At 41.4% G+C, this 24107-nt stretch overlaps 1 protein-coding gene across 20 annotated transcripts in view; it reads right to left on the bottom strand.

Annotated features, from left to right (window-relative positions):
- Adam22 (ADAM metallopeptidase domain 22) overlaps positions 1-24107 on the bottom strand; it is a 250410-nt gene that overhangs the window by 76297 nt on the left and 150006 nt on the right. For all 20 annotated transcript variants that reach the window (XM_087659105.1, XM_087659107.1, XM_087659106.1 and 17 more), the window contains 4 exon segments: positions 20366-20448; positions 12818-12881; positions 11029-11095; positions 5541-5611 (listed from right to left, as the gene is read on the bottom strand). In XM_087659105.1, coding sequence (XP_087515231.1) covers positions 5541-5611; positions 11029-11095; positions 12818-12881; positions 20366-20448 — 285 coding nt within the window.

Genomic DNA, 24107 nt, shown 5'->3' with positions numbered 1-24107 from the left:
AGACCCAAATAATATAAAGTACCTCGGTGTGACTTTAACCAAGCAAGTAAAAGATCTGTACAATAAGAACTTCAAGTCACTGAAGAAAGAAATTGAAGAAGACCTCAGAAGATGGAAAGATCTCCCATGCTCATGGATTGGCAGGATTAATATAGTAAAAATGGCCATTTTACCAAAAGCAATCTACAGATTCAATGCAATCCCCATCAAAATACCAATCCAATTCTTCAAAGAGTTAGACAGAACAATTTGCAAATTCATCTGGAATAACAAAAAACCCAGGATAGCTAAAGCTATCCTCAACAATAAAAGGACTTCAGGGGGAATCACTATCCCTGAACTCAAGCAGTATTACAGAGCAATAGTGATAAAAACTGCATGGTATTGGTACAGAGACAGACAGATAGACCAATGGAATAGAATTGAAGACCCAGAAATGAACCCACACACCTATGGTCACTTGATTTTTGACAAAGGAGCCAAAACCATCCAATGGAAAAAAGATAGCATTTTCAGCAAATGGTGCTGGTTCAACTGGAGGGCAACATGTAGAAGAATGCAGATCGATCCATGCTTATCACCCTGTACAAAGCTTAAGTCGAAGTGGATCAAGGACCTCCACATCAAACCAGACACACTCAAACTAATAGAAGAAAAACTAGGGAAGCATCTGGAACACATGGGCACTGGAAAAAATTTTCTGAACAAAACACCAATGGCTTATGCTCTAAGATCAAGAATTGACAAATGGGATCTCATAAAACTGCAAAGCTTCTGTAAGGCAAAGGACACTGTGGTTAGGACAAAACGGCAACCAACAGATTGGGAAAAGATCTTTACCAACCCTACAACAGATAGAGGCCTTATATCCAAAATATACAAAGAACTCAAGAAGTTAGACCGCAGGGAAACAAATAACCCTATTAAAAAATGGGGTTCAGAGCTAAACAAAGAATTCACAGCTGAGGAATGCCGAATGGCTGAGAAACACCTAAAGAAATGTTCAACATCTTTAGTCATAAGGGAAATGCAAATCAAAACAACCCTGAGATTTCACCTCACACCAGTGCGATTGGCTAAGATCAAAAACTCAGGTGACAGCAGATGCTGGCGAGGTTGTGGAGAAAGAGGAACACTCCTCCATTGTTGGTGGGATTGCAGACTGGTAAAACCATTCTGGAAATCAGTCTGGAGGTTCCTCAGAAAATTGGACATTGAACTGCCTGAGGATCCAGCTATACCTCTCTTGGGCATATACCCAAAAGATGCCTCAACATATAAAAGAGACACGTGCTCCACTATGTTCATCGCAGCCTTATTTATAATAGCCAGAAAATGGAAAGAACCCAGATGCCCTTCAACAGAGGAATGGATACAGAAAATGTGGTACATCTACACAATGGAATACTACTCAGCTATCAAAAACAACGAGTTTATGAAATTCGTAGGCAAATGGTTGGAACTGGAAAATATCATCCTGAGTGAACTAACCCAATCACAGAAAGACATACATGGTATGCACTCATTGATAAGTGGCTATTAGCCCAAATGCTTGAATTACCCTAGATGCCTAGAACAAATGAAACTCAAGACGGATGATCAAAATGTGAATGCTTCACTCCTTCTTTAAATGAGGAAAAAGAATACCCTTGGCAGGGAAGGAAGAGGCAAAGATTAAAACAGAGACTGAAGGAACACCCATTCAGAGCCTGTCCCACATTTGGCCCATACATATACAGCCACCCAATTGGACTAGATGGATGAAGCAAAGAAATGCAGACCGACAGGAGCCGGATGTAGATCGCTCCTGAGAGACACAGCCAGAATACAGCAAATACAGAGGCGAATGCCAGCAGCAAACCACTGAACCGAGAATAGGTCCCCTATTGAAGGAATCAGAGAAAGAACTGGAAGAGCTTAAAGGGGCTCGAGACCCCAAAAGTACAACAATGCCAAGCAACCAGAGCTTCCAGGGACTAAGCCACTACCTAAAGACTATACATGGACTGACCCTGGACTCTGACCCCATAGGTAGCAATGAATATCCTAGTAAGAGCACCAGTGGAAGGGGAAGCCCTGGGTCCTGCTAAGACTGAACCCCCAGTGAACTAGTCTATGGGGGGAGGGCGGCAATGGTGGGAGGGTTGGGAGGGGAACACCCATAAGGAAGGGGAGGGGGGAGGGGGATGTTTGCCCGGAAACCGGGAAAGGGAATAACACTCGAAATGTATATAAGAAATACTCAAGTTAATAAAAAAAAAAAAAAAAAAAAAAAAAAAAAAACAAAACAGGGACACTAAATTGCACCCAATGACAACAGTCTTTAAAGGAAAAAAAATGTCCAAGTAGGGCAAGATCTTTCTTTACTAGTTTACTAGTTAATCGAGCAGTCTTTCCACTGAGTCCCAGCATTTTTCTCAATGCCTTGGACTTTCATTTGAATAACACGATATCACACAAATTCAGTTTCATGGGTTCCTAAAGACCATTCTTAGCAAAGAACAAGATGTTGTGATGCTTAGAAGAGCTTCAGGACACATGCTAAAAGGATCTTTTCCTACTCTGTCAACTCTGAATAAAATAAAAATAAGCTATTTTGTGAATTAAATCTTCATGGAAATCATTTCTACCTTGATTTAACTCAAGACATCTGTGTGTGTGTGTGTGTGTGTGTGTGTGTGTGTGTGTGTGTGTGTGTACCTAGGGAGTGGTTTGTGAAACACACAGGCTTCTAAGGGTGCGATTTAGAGAGTATGTGTAGCCAGAGACACCTATGACACTGGATTTCCTAGATCAGAATCCCAGCTCCTTCTTAAGTTGTGTGCATTCTGTCCTTCTCAAAATATAGGGATCATAACAGTACTTTCATAAGAAGGATATCATGGTTTCCCCTCTCCATCTGCGCCCAGAACTAAGGCTGTCCCACAGCCCTCCAAACTCAAATCATGCCCAGAGAGAGCTGGTCTCCCAGGAGGGCTCTCACTCCTAAGCCCACAGGTGAGACCCCACTTTTGCTCCAATAACTGTCTAAAGAGAGACCTGCCAGGAGCACACAGAACACAGGAACCAGGCACCAGTCTGGGAGAGGATCCTTCCAGTCTCCATCAGCACCCAGAGCTAAGGCTACCCCACAGCCCTCTAGATGCATAGCCTGCTCAGAGAGAGCTGGTCTCTCAGGAGTGCTCTCACTCCTAAAATTACAGGCTCACAGGCCCACGGGAGGGACAAGCTCCAGTCAGAGACAGCAAGATGAACTAACAACATAGATGAACAGACGGCGAAGAGGCCAGAGCAAGAATAATCTAACCAACAGAAACCAAAGCTACTGGGCATCATCAGTACCAAGTTCTCCCACAACAGCAAGACCTGAATACTCCAACACACTGCAAAAGCAAGGTTTACACGTAAAATCACATCACCTGATGATGATAGAGGACTTTAAGAAGGACATAAATAACTCCCTTAAAGAAATACAAAAGGACACAGATAAACAAGTAGAAGTCCTTAAAGAGGAAACACAAAAAAATCCCTTAAAGAAGTACAGAAAAACACAACTAAGTGGGTAAAGGAATTGAACAAAACCATCCAGGATCTAAAAATGGAAATAGAAACAATAAAGAAAGCACAAAGAGAGACAACCCTGGAGATATAAACCCTAGGAAAGAGACCAGGAGTCATAGATGCAAGCATTACCAACAGAATGCAAGAGATAGAAGAGAGAATCTCAGGGGCAGAAAATTCCATAGAAAACATTGACACAACCATCAAAGATAATGAAAAACACAAAAAGCTCCTAACCCAAAACGTCCAGGAACACAATGAGGATACAATGAGAAGATCAAACCTAAAGATAATAGGTATAGAAGAGAGGGAAGATTCCCAACTTAAAGGGCTAGTAAATATCTTCAACAAAATCATAGAAGAAAACATCCCTAACTTAGAGAAAGAGATGCCCATAAACATACAAGAAGCATACAGAACTCTAAATAGATTGGGCCAAAAAAGAAATTCCTCCCATCACATAATAGTCAAAACACCAAAAGCAAAAAAACAAAGAAAAAATATTAAAAGCAGTAAGGGAAAAAGGTCAAGTAACATATAAAAGCAGACCCATCAGAATTTTACCAGACTTCTCAACACACACTATGAAAGCTAGAAGACCTGGTCAGATGTCATACAGACCCTAAGAGAACACAAATGCCAGCCCAGGCTACTATATCCAGCAAAACTCTCAGTTAACATAGACAGAGAAAGTAAGATGTTCCATGTCAAAACCAAATTTACACAATATCTTTGCACAAATCCAGCCCTACAAAGGATAATAGATGAAAAACTCCAACACAAGGAGGAAACCACACCTAGAAAAAGCAAGAAAGTAATCTCCTTGCAACAAAACCAAAAGAAGAGAGACACACAAACATAATTCCACCTCTAACAACAAAAATAACAGGAAACAACAATCACTATTCCTTAATATCTCTTAACATCAGCAGACTCAATTTCCCAATAAAAAGACATAGACTAACATACATAAAGAGGACCCAGCACTTTGCTGCATATAGGAAACACACCTCAGTAACAAAGATAGACACTACCTCAGAGTAAAAGGCTGGAAAAAAATTTCCAAGGAAAGGTCCCAAGAAACAAGCTGCAATAGCAATTCTAATATCAAATAAAATCAACTTTCAACAAGAAGTTATCAAAAAAAGATAAGGACACTTCATACTTGTCAAAGGAAAACACTACCAAGATGAACTCTCAATCCTGAACATCTATGCTCCAAATGCACCCACATTCATAAAAGAAACTTTACTAAAGCTCAAAGCACACATTGCACTACACACAATAATAGTGGGAGACTTCAAAGGACAGATCATGGAAACAGAAATTAAACAGAGACACAGTGAAACTAGCAGAAGTTCTAAACCAAATAGATTTAACAGACATCTATAGAACATTTCATCCTAAAACAAAAAAGTATACCTTCTTCTCAGCACCTCATGGTACCTTCTCCAAAGTTGACCATATAACTGGTCACAAAACAGGCCTCAACAGATACAGAAAGACTGAAATAATCCCATGCATCCTATCAGATCACCACGGACTAAGGCTGGTCTTCAATAAGAACAAAAACGACAGAAAGCCACACACACATGGAAATTGGACAATGTTCTACTCAATGATAACTTGGTCAAGGAAGAAATAAAGAAAGAAATTAAAGACTTCTTAGAATTTAATGAAAATGAAGGCACAACATACCCAAACTTATGAGACACAGTGAAAGCAGTGCTAATAGGAAAACCCATAACTCTGAGTGTCGCCAAAAAGAAACTGGAGAGAGTATGATCCTCCATCTTCCAACCACTTCATATAAAATAATGCACCCCGGCTGCTGCTTGCATGCATCTGTCACTGGCCCTGTCTCTCCACCCTCACAAATGCTGCACTAAGTCTTAATCCAATGGACACTGAATGTAGACCCCAAGATGGCCAGTTGACAAACATTCTGAATATCATGGCGTACACCTGCAAGCACCTACCTGTCTTTTCCTCCGCTTTAGTCTCGGCTTCAGTGTAAACTGGGGGGCAGTGATATTTATGCGTTGAAATTCTACAAGGAAATGAAAACAGTGCATTTTCCAGACTTCTCTAATAGCAGGCAAATTTCATTAGTACTTCTTTATATTTAGCGAGTACATTAAGTAACCCAGTTATGTTAACCATAAATAAATATCTAGTGGGTAAATACAACACACAGAAGCTCAAACACACCTGTCCTGATTCATGTCATTTTTTTTATAGCCATACGATAAATAGCAACATGTTGTTCATTTAAAACTTCCTTAAGTAAGCCACCTGACTGTCACTTCCATCACCAATCTTCTCTAGAGGCTGCAAGGTGAAGAAGAGAACTGGAAGCGAACACTGCACACTCTTAATTAAGGGAGGACACCAGAACATTAACTCAGTTGTGTCCAATTCATAAGCAGCTCTTCTCAGCCCATGACAAACTCTGTCTAAGGCCTTGCTTGTTCTTGCAGGGCCATGGGAGCATCTGAGTCCTTCTACTTTGCAGGTTGGAATAACACCCAACCTATTCAAGCATATAGCTTTGTCTCTGGGTTAGGTGTAAGGAAGGATTTTCTGCAAAGTGATACAAATAGATGAATGAAGTAAAGTAGATCCAGAAAGACCCACAATCTAAAGACTTGCTTGTGAGGTAACCCAGACCCAGGAAGACACACATGGTATGAACTCGCTTATAAGTAGACATCAGCTGTTACGTGGCTGGTCCCACACACGAGTATACGAGTAGCACGGATTTAACCTGGTGGTTTACTATTTCTTTTTTAAAATAATAAGAGTGAGGAGGTAGGGATTTGATCTGACAGGAGTCAGGGGGGAGACTGGGGGATGAACATGATCGAAATATATTATACGCATTGTGAAATTCTCAAAGAATGAAAACAATCTTAGGCACATTAATAGCTTTAGGACAAAAAAAAAATACACCTGTAAAGAGGAGTCAGGGTACGTAATAATGAAAGCATCAGTTCACCAAAAAGATGGAAGACTTCTGCCAAACCGCTGATGAGCACGTTCAGGCGTGAACCCCTCCTGCTAGAGCCTTCATAGGAAGTTGTAACTCCAGCTGACAGTTACAAAAATCAGTGACGGCCATTCAGCTAAGCCACATTCAGGAGCGTGTCTCTCAGAAATTGTGAAATAATAAATGTTTATCCACAGGAACTAAAAATGGCTAACACAAACAGAAATCATAAATGAGTTTAAATATTTTTTTTTCCTTACACGGGTCCCTATTTATTTGTAATCTTCCCTTCCCCTCCCCCCCAACAATGTGAGGAAGAGTGGAGGACACTAGTCCACTGGTCTCTTTTCCTATGCACTGACTAGTCAGGGCCCAGTTGCAGGAATGTCCTCCAGGGCAGCAGAGGTGGGATTAGGGCTACAAGGCAAGCCTTAACTAAGTAGCATGAGAAAGGCTCAGCTATAGGAGGCATTGAAATAAACAAAAACAAACATGAAAGTCCTTGAGAAAAAGGAATGAAATTTTTTGAAGTGTGATATTTTTATTTATTTATTGTTGATTTATTCACTTAACATTCCAAATGCTGCTGCCACCACCACCCCCAGTCCTTCCCCGCTCCCCATCTCTTTTGCCTCTAAGAGGGTTGGGCCCTCCCTGGGTACCCTCTCCCTACCCTGTCACATTGAGTCTCTTCAGAAATGGATGCATCCTGTCCCACTGAGGCTAAACGTGGCAGTCTTCTGCTACATATATGCTAGAGGCCTCCGTCTAGCTCATGTATGCTCTTTGGTTGGTGGTTCAGTCTCTGAGAGTTCCCTCAGTCCAGGTCAGTTGACTCTGTCGGTCTTCCCATGGAGTTCCTTTCCCCTTCAGAGCCTCAGTCCTTCCCCCAACTCTTCTGTGAAGGCCCCCAACCTCTGACCAGTGTTTGACTATGGGTGTCTGCATCTGTTTCAGTCAGCTGCTGGGTAGAACCTCTCAGAGGACAGCTAGGCTACCCTCCTGCCTTAAGCATAAATATTTATTTTAATCTAGTATATCCAGAAGGGGCTGAGAATTAGTTTTTTTGTTTTGTCGTGTTTGGAGCTAGAGACTAAGCCAGTGCCTCATGCGAAACAAACAGCAAACCCTAAATATATGAGGAAACATTCTATGCTTTCCCCATGAACTGGGGAAGCATTATCAACTTGTTTTTCAACAGTTAATATAAACATTTAATATAATTTAATAAGAAGCTAAGAGGAATTATAGAAACTGACTAAGGAGATCTAAAACCTGTCTGAAAATGCAAAGGACCTAGAAGAGTTGAATTAATTTGAAGAAAACTGAAGGAAACAGTGTATCTGACTTCAAAATACAGTATAATGTCACAGTAAACCAACACACACACACACACACACACACACACACACACACACACACACACACGCATGCAATGGGTAGCTGAATGAACAGAGTCAAAGGAATACTTTATGACAATACAAATAATTCACTGTTGACAAAAGCCTTTAATCCGGCCTCTATAATTGTTTTGTTTTAACCGTTGGCTGTGGTCAAATGCAGAGTAAATCCTTCTACAATGCAACAACTGAAAGAGAAAAACTAGGACGGACAACTAGTAAGCCTACACCGTGTATCACCAATCACCAAACTCGCAGACGGAAGCTCAGTGGCACAGCACCATGCTCACTAGATTGGCTGACAAACGTGAGCACCACAGACATTCCTCAGTATCTGGTACTCGAGTTTTGGGGCAATTCCTCCGGCCACATGGTACTGATGTGTACATGTAAGGACATAATCACTCAGAAGAAACAACTCAACAACTTCTCAAGAAAAATGTTTTTCAAAGTAGAACCCTTAGATCAAGAAAATTAGCATCTCTTGGGGACACGCTGGAAATGAAGGCTCAGAACTGTCCCAAAATGTCCTAAATTCAAGGCTCTGAGGTGAGACCAGCAATGTGTGGCTACCAACAGGTACAGGCTGAAGTCTGATGACACTAAGCCAAAGCTATACATAAACCTTCCCAGGCCATCCTCGGGTTTTTACTAGAAGAAATAAAAACATGCTTCTGCAAAGATAGAAATGGGGGGGGGCAGAAAGAAAAGACATAAAAATGTTTATGGTTGCTTATTAATAATAGTCTCAAACTGGAAAAAACCTGAGTGTCAATCAGCATAATTAATAAGAATTTGCTGCATTCATACCACAGAATAAATTCAACAATAATAAAATCAACAAACCATTGCTACTTTTGATAACATAAACCTCAGAGGCAGATGCTAAGCAAAACAAAACTAAATATAATACATGGTTCTCTATGTTTGAAGTCCTACTAAAGGCAAGACTAGTCAATAGGAAAAATAAACAGAAAAGAAACTGCAGAAGTAGAAGGCAAGCTGGGGAAACTGACCAAGGAAATGGCTCAGTAATAAAAACACTGTATCACAATTGGGATACACAGGGACATGGATACATTCAATAGGGCACACACAGAGCCCAGACAGTCACACAGGGCTTATGTTTTATGCAGGTCAGTTTCTAAAGTGTCAACTAGTCCAATGAAAATAAGATTCTTTTTTTTTCTCCAAAATGTGTTCTAAGGAACATGAGGACATGTCACAGAAAATAAAAGGAACTATGGTCAAACTATGGCAAATACCTAACTATATTATTTCTACCTCTAGGAAATACACAAAAGACAAGCTGAAGGTGGTTCTCGTGCCCATAACACTGTTCAATTATATTCAACCTAAAATTAAAAAAAAGCACCTGATCATTTCTTGTTTTTCTTGTTTGTCACAGTAAATTATAAGTAATCTTGAAAGACAATGCTACTCTTGTGCAGAAGCACCCTCTGATTAGAAAACTAGAAACAGGCTGAGCAGAGAGGTTTATAGCCTCAAACCCAGCCCCAAGGAGGCTAGGTCAGAAGGATCATCTCAAGACTGGGGCCAAGGTGGGCTACAGAATTGAATCCTATCAGAAAAAAAGAAAAAAGAAAAGGAAAGAAAGAGTGCCAAGTCACTTCTGCAATTATCTCTGAAAAAGAATAACGTTAAAAAATTGTAAGTTTACATTGTAGCACTGAAGTCTTTGTAGGGAGACTTTATTATTTTAAATATTAATCAATACTGATTGCTTCCAGGAAGACCTATTACACTGTAGTTTTATTTGTAGATGGCCATTCAAGATTTACTTTGCTCCTATAACTGGCATTATAAAGTTTTATAACGTTGCTAAAGGCACAGTATCAGTCTTATAAAGTAGGAATGTCTGTGTGTTTACCGGCAGACTCTTCTAAGTAGTAGATTCTTTTTCAACTTGCATTGTTTTGTATGTGTGTCATATCTGGGGAATGCATTACCACACCTCATGTGGAGGTCAGAGAACAAATTTGAGTCAGTTCTCTGTAGTTTTCATGTGAGTTCTGGGGACAGAAGTCAGATCACTAGGCTTGTATGGTAAATACCATTACGTACTGAGCAATCTCAGTGGCCTCCAAAATGGTGAATTCCACCAAATGGGACTTTCTATCCCTTTACCAAAGTAGAAAGCATTAGTTCCTCTCTAGGGCAACTGCAAGAGGCCAATGAGTTACCACCTCACTCTAGAAAGGAATGAGCATGAGAATCTAATCTAACATTTGCGTCATTTTCTAATAAGATGATACAAACTATTAACTGCGTTTCTAATGGTAGTTTGGATTTATTCTTAGGTTGGCCACTTTTCATGGTTTCCTGTGGCTCTCTCATAGCAATCTTTCAAGTATCATAATCCTTGTCCTTTAATAGCTAAGCTGTGGGACCCAAAAACAAAGAAAGAAACAGACAAACGAGTTTTATTACCATACAAAGCAATTGCAAAAACCAAATTAATTAAAAGGAGCAAAAGACAGATTATGTCCCTTTCTCAGTCAAAGTTTCACAAACATGGTGTCCTAGCACCGAGGGCGGCTCTACTTGTCACATGACACACGGCTGTACCTCTCTAACATTTATAGAGATTAAGCCATAAACATAACTGAGAGGAAAACGTGTGCCAATTGCATAAGTAGTATGTAAATATATAAAACATTAAACTGTAACAGCTTTTGCTTTTAATACTGGAGATAGCGAAATAGCACATAGGGAAATGATTCGTGCCTGTGTTCAGAAAACCATCACTTCACCACCAGGGTGGATTTCCACATCTGTTACCATCTTTTACAACTGTCTCTTCTAATTCCTTACATTGATTCTTAATTTTTTTTAAGTGTTCCTCCTGTGTGCTTAAGCTGTATCTCTCCGAACTTCTCAGATGTAAATACAAAGCTAGTCTGTATTTTATTCTTGCCTTCAGTACAATGCAACGGTTTCTCTAAAATATCGTGAGCAACTGTCAATCATTCTTTAGCGTACATACTGGGCCCGAGGTAGTAACTGAATTACTGGGTTGCCATTTTTAAAAATTCCCAATATGAATAAGAACCGTACCATATGGAAGGTCGTCCAAGGGAAATTCGAGCAGCCTGGATTTGTACACGGAGTGAAACTGAGACTCCTGCAACAACACAGGGCAGAGAGTAAGCACACGGGAAGCATGCATCTTCAGCTCCAGGCCATCATGCATGGAGAAGCTGGGACCCTAAGAGAACTGTAGCTTGACTACAAGTTCTCTAGGTTGTTGAGAGGCCATGAGCCCAGCTGCACAGCCCCCATGAAGAGTATGTTCTTCTAGCACCACACCCCCCCAATTACAACCAAAATGCCTCACAGGCAGAGCCAAAGAGGCAGTCCTGGAAAATAAATGAACGGACCTATTTCCCCAAGGGAATGGAAGGCATCTAGGAAAATGGCTTAATGATTGGCTCCTTTCCCAGGTCCCTGCCCCCACTTTAAGAGCCAGATAGCTCCAGTAGGCAGTGACTGCAGAGCTACCAATCTTCCTGGTGACTGTGAGTGAGATGACAGATACAAGCCATGCCCAGGATCCTGACATAGATAGTTCTAGAAAGCAAGAGAAAGATGCAACACTTTTCCTTCTAAGAAAAATCATTAAGCATTTAAGTAATTTCATGTGCTGCACCTTAGTGCTAAAAGATTATAATGTCACAGTACGTAAGGTATGTATAACCTCTAAAATGTCAGTGTCATGCACAGTGATAGGCCTGTCTTAGTAGGTACACTGGTCAGACAGTTTCCCCAACAGCACTGCTTAACAGGTGGCAAAACAATGTGTATTCCTGGAATTACCTCTTCTGTAAATGTTCCCCCAGTTTCTCCGGAAACAAGGACGTTCATTTGCATATGCAAAGCAAGGATTAAAGGCTATGCTGTTTCCCCATAGACTCCATATCTGATCTTAGCTAAAGACCAGCAAGGCTACTACAGTCTAAATGTTAACTCAATCCTTTCCTAATTTGTACCAAATAAATGTATCAACTCCTAGAAGAAGAAAACTAAGAAGTCCTGGGTTTTGTGGACTTCACCGGCATGGAGCTTTGAAAGCTATGTAGAAAAGTGTGGGATCTAGAAAAGAAAGAGGGCAAAATCACACATCTGTGTTTTTATCTGTTATGGATTGAATGTATGTATCACATCCCACACTCAGAGCAACCGGTTGATGTTGGTGGCTCTTAGGTCATGTATCTGCAGAGAGGGCGTACAAGAAAATAGTAAATGTTAAAGAAGTCTGGGAGGGCAGCACCCAAACCAAGATGGCTGACATCCTCATAGGTCAAGGAAGAGATGATCAGAAATGTCTCTCTGGCAAGTAAAAATACATCAGGAAGGCGACCGCCTGCCACCCAAGGAGAGAGCCCAGAGGACACCAACCTTAGTGGCATTGTGATTTGTAATGTCACATCCTACAGAACAGGGAGAAGATACTTTCTGTTGTACAAGCTGCACAGTCTATGATATTTGGTGCAGTTGTCTAAAGGACGGCACATGACACACACCAGAGAGAAGTGTGGCTTCGGAACTCACTTCAGGGAAAGTATTTCCAACAGAAGAGAAGAAGGTCAAGAAAAATTAGACAGTAAAAAGTGTGTGCTTAATTTGCTTCAGTATCACTTTGTCTCTGTCTCTGTGTCTCTGTCTGTCTGTCTCTATCTCTCTGTGTCTGCCCCCCTCTGTGTGTGTGTGTGTGTGTGTGTGTGTGTGTGTGTGTGTAATCCTGTTCCTAACAATATAAAAATATAAAGAGGGTGGGAAGAGGAGAAAAGACAAATAAGGGTCTGTGCACTAACACCAACACTGGCACTGCAAACAGAGCACTTACTTGGGACATCTCATTTTCTTCAGGCTCAATGAGATATGTGTGGTTCCCATCATAGAACATCCCACTGCCAAGTACAAGAAGATAATTAGACATAGCTATCAAGTCTCATCCAGTCAACCAGAGCAAGATCATTTCAGGGTCAGCAGCACAACAACGGTTTCATTTAGTGTCTATTTCCCAAACCTATCCATCCTCACCAGATATGTGGCTCATCGCACAGGCATACAACAGACACACACACACACACACACACACACACACACCATACACACACACACACCACACCACACACACACCACCACATACACACAGGCATACATACAGACACACACACACACACACACCATACACACACACACACATACACACAGGCACGCACGCGTGCGCACACACACACACACACACACAGACACACACACACACACACCACACCACACACACACCACCACATACACACAGGCATACATACAGACACACACACACACCATACACACACACACATACACACAGGCACGCACGCACACACACACACACACACAGAGGCTCACACACAGACACATATAGACACATACACACACAAACAGGCTCACACACAGACACATATAGACACATACACACACACAGGCTCACACACAGACACATATAGACACATACACACACATGCTCACACACAGACACATATAGACACACACACACACGCACACACACACACATGCTCACACACAGACACATATAGACACATACACACACATGCTCACACACAGACACATATAGACACATACACACACACACGCACACACACATATGCTCACACACAGACACATATAGACACATACACACACACAGGCTCACACACAGACACATATAGGCACATACACACATGCACACACGCACACACACGCATGCACATGTGCACAGGCACACACGCGCGCACACACACACACACGCACACGCACTTGCACATGCGCACACCTGTGCACATACACACTTCTGCAAGGCAAAGCCTCCCCACAGGCAGACCCTCCCACCTTGAAATCCATACCTTTCTAAATGTTTTCCATTGTTTATCTAAAGTGGAATCCTGAGACTTTCTACACAAAGGTGACCCTAGAATATCTGTGAAAGTATCAGGCCTTGAAGAACCCTCTTCAGATTTCTAGGCTGGGGCTCTGGAAGCCATATTTAAAGCAAATTCCAGGTCTGAGTGCCAGCATATTCCTTTAATCCCAGTGTGCTCTGTTTGCTCTGCTTCAAACCTTAAAACAAGTCTCACATGCTGGAATAGGGTAACCTAAGCTTGCAATCCCAAGTATTTAAATATGGCAGCAAGAAGATCGCGGTTTCAAGGTTGACCTGGGCAAATTCGTGAACTCCTGTTCCCGAATCAAATGTTGAAAAGAACAGCAGGTAAGGATACATCTTGGTGGTTGAGCCTTTGCCTAACATACACAGACATCCAGTCTTGGGAAAACAGCACCAAAGCTGGTAATAAACAAAAGACACCTAGATGATGCCGGTGACACAGGTCGCCTGAGATCACATCAAGAATGGCCTCCTGCCACATACTTGGAAAGTGCTTTGGTAATCAGAGTAAACACATTTCAACAACTTGCTGTGAACTAAATCTTGCCACATTTGTATGAGGGAGAAGCAGACCATCTTCACTGTGCAGGAGGGAGACTGAAGTAACCCTCCTAGATTCAATAACTCATATGCAGGAGGAGCATGCGTTCTCAGTACATGAGTGCATCTGCGACCTGAGACCGCCTTCACTGATTCGCTCGGTGTGAACTGACAGAGGCCCAGCAACGCTCAGCTGCAGATGCAGATGTGAAACAGTAAACAAAACAGGCCAATTCTCTGTCCTCATTTTAGGGAAAATAAAAAGTAAACACATAATAAAGAAGGAAATATAGATTAGGTGAACATGAATGTTATGGTGGAAATGAAGCAGGATAAGGTTATTAACGACACGAGTTATTAATTATCACTACAAGACTGGGTGTGAGAGAGCTGGAAGGGAGGGCTATGGGTTTCTCCTAGGAATTCAGGGAATTCAGGGCAGGGCTTCACCAGAACAACCACCTACCTACACCTGTACAAAGGGGCATTTTTGGGCGTTCTCAGGTAAGAAAAGTTTGGCATGATCCAGGAACAGGAAGAGGACAGCTCGATGAGAGTACAATGAGCAGAGGCAGAGGAATAGAAAACTGAGGTCAGAGGCCTGGGAGAGATGAGAAGACCGCCATGCAGGATTCTAGACAGGAAATGTCCTCTCCCTGTTCTGCTTTATCTGTTTACTGAGGCAGAATGTCAGTCTTTCCTAGAGGTTGGCTTTAAACTAACAGCAATCATGCCCCCGCCCCCGCCTCTCTGCCTCTGCCTCTGCCTGCTTCTGCCTCTGCCTCTGCCTCTGCCTCTGCCTCTCTCTGCCTCTCTCTGCCTCTCTCTGCCTCTCTGCCTCTGCCTCTGCCTCTGCCTCTGCCTCTGCCTCTGCCTCTCCCTGCCTCTGCCTCTCTGCCTCTCTCTGCCTCTCTGCCTCTCTGCCTCTGCCTCTGCCTCTGCCTCTCCCTGCCCCTGCCCCTGCCCCTGCCCCTGCCTCTGCCTCTGCCTCTGCCTCTGCCTCTGCCTCTGCCTCTGCCTCTCCCTGCCTCTGCCTCTGCCTCTCTGCCTCTGCCTCTGCCTCTGCCTTTGCCTCTGCCTCTCCCTTTGCCTTCCAAAAGCTAGAATTACAGGCATAAGACCTTATATTTCATTCTCCCTCAATTTAAAATAATTATCCCAGCTCCTGTGTTATAATAATCTTTATAATAGTGAGCCTAAAGGCAGGGATTACTAGGGGATTATTATAATAACACAAGTAAAAGAAAATGGTTGTAATGACAGAAGTGGTGAGAACTAAACAAATTCTAGAGGGGTATGTGGTGTGTGTGTGTGTGTGTGTGTGTGTGTGTGTTTGTGTGTGTGTGTATGTGTGTGTGTGTATGTGTATTCACGAGCGTGCGTGTGTCTATGTCTGTGTATCTGTGGGTATGTGGTTATGTCTGTGTCTGTGTGTGGAGTATGGGTCTGTGTATCTACGTGTCTGTGTCTATGTGTATCACTTGTATGTGTGTATTTCTTTGTGGTGTTGAGAATTCACTCCAGGGATTTACAGGCTAAGCACATGTTATATCACTGAGCCACATGTCCAGCCTAAATATTTTTTTGTAAGGAGAACCAAAAAGCTTTGTTGAGATGTTGATGCAGACTTGCCAACAAGATGTCAACAAGGACTCCAAGGTTTGACCTGAGTACTGTAAAGGCAGCATTGACATGAAACAAAATAACGGCAGCTCCAGAAGAAACAGTGGGTAGCCCCATCAGGCAGGGGACAGGAAGAAGGGCACAAATCAAGAGTGGCTTGTGACCTCTAATGTTAGAGGCGACTTACTGCTATTCAGAAGTCCTATGAAGGGAGTCCCTTGGTGTAGTTTTATTGCTGTGAAGAGACACCATGACCAAGGCAACTTATAGCAGCAAGCATTTAATGAGAAGCTTGCTTACAGTTTCAGAGTTACTCCATGATCATCATGGCAGAAAGCATGGCATCAGGCAGGCATAGTGTTGGAGAAGTGGCTGAGAGCTAAATCCTGATCCTCAGACAGCAAGCAGGAGAGAGTAAGACTGGGTCTGGCGTGAGCTGTTGAAACCTCAAAGTCTACCCCAAATGACACACCTCTTTCAACAAGATGGCAGCTAATCCTTCCCAAACACTTCCACCGACTAGGGGCAAAGCATGTAGATATATAAGCCTATGGGGGGCATTCTCATACCAACCACCACAGGGGCATTTGAGTACATATGGTATCATCTCCGATTCAGAAAGCTCCTGAAACCACTCTGCTTAGAATATAGCATTTCTATTAAAACCAGGTGCCTCATGGTGCTACTCATCTCCTTCAGGTACCTAAGAGGAACAGAACTATGATCCTTACATTAATTTTTCAGTTTAGGATAAAAATGCTCACATCATAGCCAAGCAGTTAGCCATAGAATATCATTCGTCTCTCATTCATGAAGTAGTGAAGTCTATTCATTTCCCTGAGTTATACCTATAATGGCTTCCAGGTCTGACTCCATTTCAATTCTTTCACTGCTACTGGAACATCTTCCACATGTTTTAAATTCTTACATATCAACTAAAATAGCCATGCTCACGTCTGCTCAGTTTCCAAACATGAATGTACTTTCTGAATTTGGATGACACTGAATTTAGAATGCAGCCAGTAATAATATACCATAGTATCTGGTATATATCCCTGAGATAGATAGATAGATAGATAGATAGATAGATAGATAGATAGATAGATAGATAGATATGAATATGGATGATATGGGGGACACCCCACCAAACAGACCAAATATGACAAACATTACTCTCTACCCTTGCTAAGAACTGGCCAGATCCATCCAGGACATTATATAACCATTACCTTTTGTCAAAATCCATGTAGCAAGTGGATTGTTTTGATTATGGTGTTACTACCTGTCATAGTTTTTGTGAACTTGGCACAAAACAAGACCTGCTCAGAAAGAGGAGGTCTTCTTTGAACTACCTGTACTAGATTGGCCCGCAGACACACCTATGGGTCATCTTCTTGAATAATGATAGACATGGGAGGGCCATCTTACTGTAGGCAGTAACACCCATGAGTAGATGGGGATAGGTTGAATAAGAGAGCAGGCTTAACAAGCTGGGGAGACCAATCCAGTAAAGAGCAGTGCCCCATAGCTCTGCCCTGGTTCCTGCCTCCTGGTTCCTGTCTTGAGTCCCTGCTCTGACTTCCCTTTAAGATGGATGGATGGATGGACTGCAGCCTTTAAGCTGAAATGAACCCTTTCCTCCCCAACTTGCTTTTGGTCAGTGTTTCTTCACAGCGATAGAAAGCAAACTAGAACACTGTCCAATGGGAAAATCAGGTTTTACCCCCACTGGTTTTTGACATATGTTGTGTAAGAAAGCATCATTAAGAAAAATTTTGAAGTTATCTGTACTTAGAAAATCCTGATTTATTATGACATAGTGTTAGTAACATAACAATAACAACAATAATAAAAATAGCCAACGGTTTCATTTGCTTTGAGGATCGATGCCTTTATATTATAACAAAAACTGTACATATGGTAAGCCAATAACAATTAGACCATGTAGCTAGAACCACAACATCAAGAAACAGCTGAGCTACATTTTTATTTTTAAGTTGAATCAAAATAAGATGAAAGGAAACCGCAGTCATTCTTACAGATCTCCACCAGAGGGCAATAAACTTACCTTTGATTTCATGTTTTTAGCTTCCCACAGTCATAAGATTTTTGTCATAACATCGAACATATATGGATCAAAACATTGTCTATTAATCCTATGAATTTGCACAAAAGTATGAAGAAGGCTTATTAATCTAATTTTCCCATTTTATGCTCTTCAACTAAATGCAGTAAAATAGAAACATGAAAAAACCCTCAGTATATACTTGGCTGTTTATAAAAGATGAATTCTGCACGAAGTCGTAAAGCTTATACCTAAACTACTATAACTTAGATAGCCTATCTCTTTTAATGCTCACCAATATTCTTTTAAAACACTGCTAGAAGCAATTGTGTCCAGAAATAGAACCATGATGATAGCAGTTCAGAAACAACAAGAAGTACAAAAGATGCTTATACCCTCTAAGAAAAGCCCAAACACAGTGTTACACAATTCTATCAGTACGTGGAGATATATCATGGATTTTCTATTAATTTCATTTTGCTTACTTTTAAGTGAAAGAGATTTTAAGGGAGATATAAAACACACTGAATTGAAGGAACTAAGGCAGGATCCTGAAAAGCATTTTTCTTGCATTCCTTAAAGGTCGGCAGGAGAGTAGAACCCAGCTGTTGTTCTCACAATCCCATGCCTGGGAGATCCCATAAAAGGGGATCGCACCATCCTCCTGGCTCTCACAGCATCCTATCCATCGGGAAACAGAAGCAAACTGAAAGGTAGAGAGCATGATGCTCACACTGTGACTGGGCCAAGACTCTGAGGGTAGAAGAGAGACAAAGAGGGGCCTCTTGTTTCTCTATCACCAAATGTCAGCAAGGAGAAACACACTACCCCTAGCTGTCGGCCATGCTGTGTTGGGATTAGCTACACCCATTTTACTATGAAAATGATTCCAACAAGTCTTTCATCTGGTAAGAAATTCAATACAATAAGCAAAGGTGCCATATCTGGAATAATCTTTACTCGAGTGGCGTACATCACATAAATATCCATTTAATTTATCATGAGAAGTATGTGGGAGCTTTGTGTTACACAGGCACACAGCCTCCCTTTTCTGGTCTTACCCTGGCAGTCTCTCTGTCTACCTGTCTAACATACCTCTTCCCAGAGTCTGGCCAGAAGTGTCTGTCACTTGGGCCACTAGCCAGAATCCCCAGCCTACCCCATCCCAGTGCCATTGTAGATTTCAGATCTAACACCCAGTGGAAGATTCTCTCAGAGTCTGCCACAGGGCCCACTCTACCTGCTGCAGGTGACATGCCTTTAGAGCCCTCACGACCCACCTGTCCTTCAGTGACAATCTCAGCTTGCATTTTGCCCAGGATTAACTTATGTTCCTTTCTCAAAGAAGACAAATATACTTATCCTGTTCCACAAAATAAACCCAGGCTGCATTTGCCCTGTCCAGCACACTGAGGTCTCAGGACTTACACATGCTACTATTGCCTTAATGTTCCTAGTGACTGGTCGACAGCAGGTCCGGGTGACAGGTGATTAGATGAAAGGGTACGCACTTCTAACTCGCTACAAAAAATATGTACTAACAAGCCCTAAAAGTAATTAAGTCTCATCTCACTTTATGCAAAATAAAATTAAGGGGAAAAAAGTAACAGGCCAGAAGGAGTGATATAGTCTAAATAGAATGCTTTGGGGTGGATCTATTGGTTTTCAAGAGGCCATAAAACAAGGAGAAATGGCCCGTGGGCATCTCCATCACGGACAGGATAGAGAGAGGTGCACACTCATGTTTACAATCTGCAAACATTCTGTGATGTGCAAGATGTGAGAACAGAAGCTCAGAAGGACAAACTTGTTCCTCAGCGCTTTCTGAATGTGCGTGCGTGCGTGCCTGTGTGTTTTCCCTTGGCTGCTGTGAGTTCTGTGAGTCCCTACTAAAGAAGGAGCTTCTGAAGTTGTCTGCAGCTTGTTTTCTGTGCAAAGAGCCATGAATTTTCATCTACTAGAATCTCTATTGCTCCGTGAAAATATAAAAAGTTAAACCAAGGAAAAATGTGGAGCTGAATTGGTTATAGGGGGTTACTCATGCCCAGGAACAGAAAGCAAAGTTACCCAAGCCACCACTGTCTGAATCTAGATGAAACTAGAAAAGTGATCCAAGTAGCACTGTATGGCAGCATTAATTTCAAAGCCTCTGGCTTCTGAAACGTTTCAGTAGTACATTAAACATAAAGAAAGGCTATTGAAATAGCAAATGTATAAATAATTTATGTGGCACTTACTGGAGTCCGTGGCATGTTGACAGGGCAACAAAGGAGGCAGGGTTTCCTCGAATCTGGCCCTGGTAATAGCAGTGTTCTCCTCCCTGGAAAGAGAAAGAGAGGGATGAGTGTGGCCAGCCAGGGACCCGAGGCCATACTGTTTCTACAGAAGGGATCTCATGCCACGCCTCCATATATGATGCTTTGCACAGGGTCTCATGACACAGATTAGCTTCATCCAGTCAATCCCAACAGAATTCTTCAAAAATGTGCCTGCTATGCAGACACCAAAGCAAAAGGCATGGGGCATAGAGATGGTCTTAACTTTGCTTTGATGCAGGTGCAACCAGAGGAGCCAAGAAAGCAACACAGAGCTAAGTGTGGCTAAATGTGTAGCCCTCACACCAGGATACGTGTAATAATCTATCTCCCGGTTCTGAGTGATAAAATTCTGAGCAACACTGAAGTAGCAATTTAACATTCAGCTGAGCAGAGAGAACCTGGAAGCATTTGACAGCCATCAGATTCTTGGGATGCACAGAGATATCTGGTTTTGTGGTGTTCTTTCTTGAAAGAGGAGTTGCTTTCCTGGTAAGCAGACTGGGGGTAGAGCTGAAAACAGGTTTCTTCTGCAACTGGTCGGATCAACTGAATTCAACTAAGAAAAAGCAAAGGGGTATACAGATGATCTGGCACCCTGTGGTGTTGTCTTTAAACACTGGCTATTGAGAGCATGATCTAGGGACCTCAGCAGTATGGAGGGATCAGAGCTTCTTAGAAGTACAGGTCTCTTGCCCCAGCAGACTTACCAACCATATCGGGATCTGTATGATCTTTAATGATTTATATGCATATGAAAGTTTGAAGAGTTCTGCCCTAAATCACCTCTCCCATTCTCCCACTAATTTATTTATTCAGCATCAGAACAATAATAATAATAATAATAATAATAATAACAATAATCAGTCTCTTATCAAATTAATATTCAGAGTTTTTTTTTTAAAAAGAGTGAAACAGGAAAGAATGGTTAATGGAAGAGGAAATGTTACCCGCTTTAGTCTTCCTTAAAAACTAATCCTACTGCTGGGGATTTAGCTCAGTGGTAGAGCGCTTACCTAGGAAGCGCAAGGCCCTGGGTTCGGTCCCCAGCTCCAAAAAAAAAAAAAAAAAAAAAAAACTAATCCTACTTAAAATACCTAGAGCTTGACAAGAGGGATGAATGAGAAGACACAGGAGACAGTAGGGCTGAAGGCCTTTGCCACGGCCCAGGAGATATTCCCACAGGAGCAAGGAGCACTCAGTCTCTTGTATACCAATCACAGATGCTTATGTTGGGCTGTTGTGAGATTAAGGGAGCTAATACACAAAAAGAATGTAGGATATGTTTTGCCATGATAAGCACTCAGTGTTTGCTGTCATTACTGTTATTGTTCTGTATCAATTTACATGCATAATCCTATTAAATTCTAATATAGATCTTAGAAATATGATAACCTCTATAGTATTCAGAAGGCTATAAGTTTTTTCATTTGTTTTTGAGATGATAATATAATTACACCACTTTTCCATCCCCTTTCATGCCTCCAAACCTCCCACAGACCCTCTCTGTTCTCTTTCAAAGCTCTGGCCTCACTCTTTTACTAATTGCTGTTACATGCACATGTGAATCTGTAGATACATATATGTTCCTAAATATTGCCTGTGTAATATTACTTGTATCTATATTTTCTAGGCTGACCACTTAGCACTGGATAGTCAATTGGTGCTCTCCAATTGCATATGCCTGGGAAAGACTATTTCTCCCACTTTCAGCCTTTCTTGGTTACCTGTAATTCTTTGTGTAGGACTGAGGCTTTGTGGACTTATCCCTGTCCACGTCGGTATGTTGGCTCCTGTTATTCTTGTTCAGCTAAGAGTGAGGCATTCATGTGGGTGAGTCTTTATGGGCTAACGTCTAACACTACTGTGAAAAACAATCTCACAGAAAACTCATGTTCCCTGACTCTAAAAACCTTTTCACAGTGTACTTGACCCTTGGATGCAGGAGTGTTGTCCATCCACTGGGACTTGGCCCCAGCACTATGCATTCTGAAAGGCTATCACTTCTTTTTTTTTTTTTTCTTTTTTTTTTCTTTTTTTTTCCTCAGGATCATTTATTAAAAAAAAAGTAAAATAATCACAAGCTGGATGCAGAAACACATCAATACATCATCCGTCTTAGTCCAGTAGATTTCATTCAAGACATGAAGGGATGATTCAATATGTGGAAATCCATTGATATAATTCAGTATATAAAAACTGAAAAAAGTCACATGATTATATCATTAGATGCTGAAAAATATCAGGAAAATTCCATCATTTCTTTTTTGTTTTTAAAGACACCTTCGCACTCTTTACTCCCTTTACCTAATGCGTCCTTAATGCACAAACAACCTAAAGAATCCAATTAAAAGAATCGAAGTTTACAACACGGCGGGACAGCGAGACCGCCATGGTTCTATATCATGACACAGTGAGTGAAGGGTTAATTTGGAATTTCTGCTCCATAAACTGTTCCCAAATGGTTTGCTGCACCCATAAGAGATAAATACACAATACTGCCGCTGCTGATCCATAGCGTGGCTTCTTTTCTTTTCTTCTCTTTTCTTTTTTTTTTTAAGCTGAGCACAACTATTATCATTTTGTAATTAAAAGCATAAAATATATCTAACACCCAGTCCAACACTACATCAGTTATACAGAATATTTAGTTATCCATTCCATTATTATCCATTATTTAAGAAAGGCCTAAAATCTATATTATATCTTGCTAGCTTGTACACTATCTGATAACTATCCAATAAAATACGTATTTTCAGAGTTAAACAGCCTGATAGGCTATGAAACTAGAATCAGTCTTCAACCCCATCAGAAATCTGAGAACGACCAAATATCTATACACATAGGAAGCCTAACATGGCTTCCAGAACTGACAGGTTGTAGAGACAAATCTCCACTAGTGCAGTCGCCTGTTAGGAACATGTGAGTGCAAGTCTTCAGTCTTCGGGCCCAAAATCAACTGACAGACTCTTGAAATGGAGATTTTAGGGCTAATCACCCTGTCTTGGCAGAGTTTATCAGTCAAATATTCTGCATAATTTGTCCTTTTCTGGGCAGTATAGTCTGCAGATGAAACAGGCAGTTTTGTCAAGTGGCTGCCTAGCCACAAATTATTTCCTCACCTGAAGGTAGAGATGTTCACATTCTTTGTTAAATCCACCAAAGGGGAACAGTTAGGAGCAGATATGTCTCAAAAAAAGATAAATAACTTTAAATCTCATACGTTGTGGATTTCTGACGTTTGTGAAAACCATCTATGTATATGAGACTATCTGGACTGTTGTCTTTATATCTTCTTTTTTTTTTTCAGTTACTACTGTACTTTATTGTGTTCAACCAAATCACCATGTTACAAAAATAGCAAGCTGCCATAATAAAAAATAAGGCTCCTCTATCCAGCACCAGATAGCATCATTTTACTGTCAAGCCTAGAAATTGCACACTTGTATATAAACCAACCGAAGATGAGGATTGAGAGTTCATCTTGGTGGATTTTTCCTTTGATGAATATGAAGTGTCCTTCCTTATCTTTTTTGATGACTTTTAATTGAAAATTGATTTTATTTGATATTAGAATGGCTACTCCAGCTTGCTTCTTCTGACCATTTGCTTGGAAAGTTGTTTTCCAGCCTTTCACTCTGAGGTAGTGTCTGTCTTTGTCTCT

This window comes from Rattus norvegicus, chromosome 4 (genome assembly GCF_021556685.1).
Source record: "Rattus norvegicus strain SHRSP/BbbUtx chromosome 4, alternate assembly SHRSP_T2T, whole genome shotgun sequence".
In the NCBI taxonomy this organism is placed as follows: domain Eukaryota; kingdom Metazoa; phylum Chordata; class Mammalia; order Rodentia; family Muridae; genus Rattus; species Rattus norvegicus.
The sequence above is the reverse complement of the archived record's forward strand: the minus strand, read 5'-3'. Positions and strand labels throughout refer to the sequence as shown.